Below are 5,697 nucleotides of genomic sequence, written 5' to 3'. Positions count from 1 at the left end.
GTGTGTGTGTGTGTGTGTGCGTGTGCGTGCGCGTGCGCGTGCGCGTGCGCGTGTGCGTGTGCGTGCGTGTGTGCGTGGCGCGCGTGCGAGTGTGTGTGTGCGTGCGTGTGTGTGTGTGTGCGTGTGTGTGTGTGTGTGTGTGTGCAGTTTTTTGTGTGTAAAATTATATATGTTATATCAATTCACATCAAATCGTTCACCTTCCTCTTCCAAAATTGTATTTAACTAAATGTAACTTGTAGGATACCAAACTTTAAATTACAGCGAGGGGGTAACCACTAAGAAAATAGGTGTACACTTGGATTTCGGACTTCAAGACTTCAACGGACTTCACGGACTACGCTGAATTCCGTTGGATTACACCGAATTTCATTGGAATATATCGGACTTTAATGGATTTCGCTGGATTTCATTGGACTTCACGGACTACACTGAATTCCGTTGGACTACGCCGGATTTCATCGAAATACATCGGACTTTAATGGATTTCGCCGGACTTCATCGGACTTCATGGATTACGCAGGACTTCACGGACTACGCTGAATTCCGTTGGACTACGTCGGATTTCATCAGAATACATCGGACTTCAATGGATTTCGCCGGACTTCATCGGACTTCATGGACTACGCAGGACTTCACGGACTACGCTAAATTCCGTTAGATTACGCCGGATTTCATTGGAATTCATCGGACTTTGCCGGACTTCATCGAAATTCGAGGAATTCATCGGGCTTCAAGGAATTCAACGGATTTCTGACGGGTTGTGCACCGGAATTCAAGAGTGGTTACTCCCTCGGCTTACAGCTTCTAGTTTTTGATGTCATGTGGCGATTTTGAAAAAAAAATGTAATGGCCTTGATTTCATCTGTCACAAAAAATTTTTTTAATCTATTTCTATTAGTTTTTGAAAAAAAATACAATTGTTATTTTTAATGTAATTTTGTATTACTGAATCCAAATCTAAAATTAAGATTAACTAATTACAAATTAAATAATGTTATATTAATTTAATTTTTATTTTTTGATTAAAAAATTTTTTCTCTTAATAGCATTTCTAAGCTATGAAATTAACTATTTATCGTCTTTCTACAAATACTCCATTTGTCAGTATCAGTTTTTTAAAGAGATTTTAATCTAGGATATAAACGCGCGAGATACAGTTAAGTGGTGTAGTTGTACGATAACCGTATAGCTAATTTCAGAATTTCAAAAATGCCGTATTAAGAAGAGAAAAGAGCATGCTTAAAACATGTATATCTTTTGGAAGTGGATACCAATAAAAACTAAATGTTTATTTGCAGAAAAAATTTAATTATGATAAAAAAACGGCAATTTTTATCATTTTGACTACTTTTCGGCGCGATTCAAATATTGATTAATGTTAATTTCAAATTTAGATTCAACAGTGTAAAATTACATTAAAAATGACATGTATTTTTTTCAAAAAATCATTAGTGGCAATTGAAATAAGGAAATCATGAATTATTTTTTCTATTTAACGGATAAAAACAAAGTTATTACTTAATATTTTTCAAAATTGACACATGGCATCAAAAACTAGACGCTTTAACTTAAATTTTAATATCCTACAAGTTACATTTTTATTTTTAATTGATACAATTTTGGACATGTAGGTAGTCGATTTGGCGTGGAATGTCAAATCCTATACAAGGTGTCTCAGATCACCCATGTCATCCGTTTAAAAACGAGGGAAATGATTTTTCGAAAAAATCTTAAAAATTATAATAAATAAATCGGGTATGCTCTATCAAATGGTAATATTTTCAACTCCGGTTCCGAACGGAAATGGGCAATTTAGAGCAGAAATCTACATATCACATGCTGCTTTTATCACAGAAGAAATGTAACATAGAAACTACTACTACAATAAAAGAATAATAAATAAAATTTGCAACTTAGCATGAATAAAGAATAGCAATAAAAAATTATGTATGTTAATAGAAAGAATGCTTTTATTATTGTATATTTTTTATATCTTTGATAAATAATTAAGATCTCTTATCTTTTGTCACTTTATATTTTGTCAAAATATAACTATAAAATAAAGAGCAATAATTTAAATTTATTGCCATTTGTGCTTTAATTAACACATACGCTCACTAAACAAATCTAGAAAAAATTAGGAAACATTTTACCAGATAGTTTGATTATTAAACAACTTACAAGAGAACACACGGAAGTGTCCCCCTCCGATTTTAATGAGCTTTTGATATGTTAAAATACAGACAAAAATAAGATACAATTTTTTATACGTGCTGAGTCGCACATTAAGGGGGTGATATCCAGCCTTGAAAAAAAATCGGTTTTTCTCTTTCTGAGTAAATATCATGTAAACCGTAAAAGATGTGAAAAAAATGATTTAAACAAAAATTTTATGATTTCAAGTGCACTCTACACTGGTGCATTTTAATTTAAAAAAAAATTATTTTTTACTATCCCTTTCTCACCCTTAATTTTTAAAAATTAAAATGCGCCATTGTAAAGCGCACTTGAAGTTGTAAAACTTTTATTTATTGACAGTTTACGTGATATTTACTCAGAAAGAAAAAAATCGATTTTTATCAAGGCTGGCTATCATCCCTCTTAATGTGTGACTCAGCACGTATAAAAAATTGGTAGTATCTTATTTTTGTTTATATTTTAACATATTCAAAACTCATTTAAATTGAAGGAGACATTTTCGTGTGTTCCCTTGTTAGTAAAAAAAGAGATAAAACATAGTCTTCAAAATAATTATAAATATTTCTAACTGGATTTCAATTTTAAGAAATATTAGTACTTTATATTAACCACGCGAATGAAGCTTTTAAAAATTTAAAATATATAATTTATGCATGTCTATTTAAATCTCTTCTTTCTTCTCTGATTAATCATCTAGATACAAATCATTGCAGATTCCATTATTACAAGCTGAATCACGTTCCTCCTTATCAGTGCTCAAGTCTTCTAAAAGGCAGCTATCAAATAATATGCCTTTGACAGAAACAGCTCATGATTCTGGAAGTTCATCTGCAGAAGCACATACCGATTCTAGTCAATCCTTAGGAAAAAGAAGACGTTCAACTGCTAGGTAAGAACATTAAAATATAATAAAAACATTATGAATTATTAATTATGTAGTAATGCGCACAAAATTTATAAACTCTAATAATACATATTTAAATACATTCATTTTAGATTAATTGGCATAATGAAACAAATGGAACACCAAATAATAGAACATGGTGAGAAATTAAATCGTATACAGCAGATTGTAGAACAAGTTGTGAAGAAACAAAGAGAATCTGGTGAACATCATAACATAAATATGTTTAAGAGCTTCGTAGATACTATACTTATTATTGTTATCGTTTTCTTCGTGCAATATTGTTTAAACATATGGAATAATGATCCAATTAAGGATTGAAGGATTTAGTAAGATTGTTCTCCATCTTTTGTGTTACACTCGTTATTTAAATTATATATGTATCACTTGTTTTTTCTATTTCCTAAATTTCTTGCAGCGTGGTGTCGGTATATCATGATCACAGGTGGAGTAGATCGTTTCGCGAAAAAAATATAATTTTTATTACAAAATACACACAGAGAGAAAGAGAGTGTCCAAAAAGTCCCGCGACACCTGAATGTCATGGAGAATATAAGTTTTACAAAAAAGTGTTTTAGACAAAAGTTGTAGGGTTTGAAAAGATCTATTTATTGATCTTTGGTTTGACTATAATAAAATATTTTTTCATTAATCAGTTCTCGAGTTATAAGACTTGAAAGGTACCACCGGCATTAGCATTATCCAAAGTATCCGAACAATAACTGAAACTTTTTGAATGTTGAACTTTTTGAACTTTTAAATGTTGTTCAGGGTTATGAGCTTGACAACATGTGTCAAGGTCATGATTATTGGAGGATGTTTCTCTTTTAAAAAAAATTTTTTTTTTTAATGAAAATAAGGAAAACAATTTCCACTGATCATGACCTTGACACATGTTGTCAAGCTCATGATCTTGAACAACATTTAAAAGATTTCAGCCATTGTTCAGACACCTTAGATAATGCTAATGTTAGTGGTACTGCAACTTTCAAGCTTCATAATTCAAGATTTATTTATTCAAAAAATATTTTATCTATGTGTTTTGGAAAGCTCGAGATAAGCTACAAGAATATGCAATGAAAAATGGGGGGTTCTATTTAAAAAATTTAAAGTGATCTTACCTTGTCTTTGGCGACGCCACCTAAGATCAAACCAATAAGATCAATAAATACACCTTTTCAAATCGTACAACTTTTGTCTAAAAAACTTTTCTGTAAAACTTATATTTTCCATGATATTCCAGGTGTCCCAGGGGTCGGGACTTTTTGGACACTGTATGTATACACACACACACATACACACACACACGCACACACACGAGGGAAGTCCGATAGTAAAGGTAGAAGTGGCTATTATACTGTGCATGCGCAATTAGTTCGTGTAGTAGTAGAGTCTGGAACGTTAATTGTTTTGTTCTAGACTCAATTTAGCTTCCGGGAACTAGTTTGAACATCCCTTCACGGTACTGCTGCTTGTCAAGTTGTTCGAAGTTTCTCGAACAACTTGACAAAAATTTTTTGAAAGGGCTGAATAATCCGAGGAGACTAAATCAAGATACGGAGGATATTGCAGAATAACTCCACGCACCTCACACTTCGAATACTCTGCAATTACACACGCCATGTTCGTTTGCTTTCCGGAAGCTAATTGAGTCTAGAACAAAACAACACTCCAGACTACAATTACATGAACTAACGGGTCTAATCATGCTTATGGTGCCAATCTTGCGCATGCACAGTTTGTATAACAGCCACCTGTATCTTTATTATCAAAGTCCCCGCGTGCGTGCGTGCGCGTGTGTGTGTATATATAAAACACTCTCATCGCTATATAGAAATAAGATGTTAAGAAAAAATATTAGAAATTCTATGTGTTAGATCCAGTGCAATATGGTATTTTGTTATAGTTACAGAAATCAGAAAATTTAAGTACAGGAACTAACAACTGTATGAGCTTATATTGTATATAGAACTTAAGTATAATACTGGAAAAGCTATACATATATATAAAATAGTTCTCGAATTATTAATATAACTTTTATTGCAACCAGCCAGTATCAAATTGTAATATAATTACATAATTGTTGTAAAAATATTATTCACATGTCACTTGCAGCTAATTTATTGTCAGCCCTGCTATATTTAAATCTATTAAATGTATTAATGTATGATATAATAGCATATTGTAATTTGATTCTGATGTGATATCAAATTTATAATAATCTATATTAACCTTCAAATGATACACTTTCAAGCACTCACTAATGGAACAATGGTGCGAATTTAGATCTTAAATTGTATGTATGTACATCTTTCCTGAGGATAAAAACAAAAATATTTTGAAAACTTCACTTTTTTGGGGTAAAATTTTCTCACAAATCCAGCGGTATTACTCAATTTAATAGAAAAACTATTTAACAATTGAAAATTAATTATAAATAAGTTACCGTTTTGAAAAACGTCACTTTTTCGAAGAAAACTGCCATTTTTTGTTATTTCATGAAATGAAGTGAAACTTGATTTTTTAGTTGAAATTATGTACTTTAATAAAAAAATTATTGTTGTTGCAGAAATAGAAAATAGATCGGAAGA

At 31.5% G+C, this 5,697-nt stretch overlaps 2 protein-coding genes across 6 annotated transcripts in view; one reads left to right on the top strand and one right to left on the bottom strand.

Annotated features, from left to right (window-relative positions):
- LOC105457981 (oxysterol-binding protein-related protein 8) overlaps positions 1 to 3,876 on the top strand; it is a 28,853-nt gene extending 24,977 nt beyond the window's left edge. For all 3 annotated transcript variants that reach the window (XM_011703003.1, XM_011702996.1, XM_011702987.1), the window contains 2 exons: positions 2,916 to 3,091; positions 3,199 to 3,876. In XM_011703003.1, the coding sequence (XP_011701305.1) occupies positions 2,916 to 3,091; positions 3,199 to 3,427 (405 nt within the window). In that variant the 3' untranslated portion in view covers positions 3,428 to 3,876. The remainder of the gene's footprint in view (positions 1 to 2,915; positions 3,092 to 3,198) is intronic.
- Positions 1 to 5,697, bottom strand: part of LOC105458022 — a 53,522-nt gene that overhangs the window by 12,747 nt on the left and 35,078 nt on the right. The gene's annotated exons all lie outside the window — the stretch shown is intronic.

Source organism: Wasmannia auropunctata, unplaced genomic scaffold (assembly GCF_000956235.1).
Source record: "Wasmannia auropunctata unplaced genomic scaffold, wasmannia.A_1.0 LD336101.1, whole genome shotgun sequence".
Classification (NCBI taxonomy): Eukaryota; Metazoa; Arthropoda; class Insecta; order Hymenoptera; family Formicidae; genus Wasmannia; species Wasmannia auropunctata.
The sequence above is the reverse complement of the archived record's forward strand: the minus strand, read 5'-3'. Positions and strand labels throughout refer to the sequence as shown.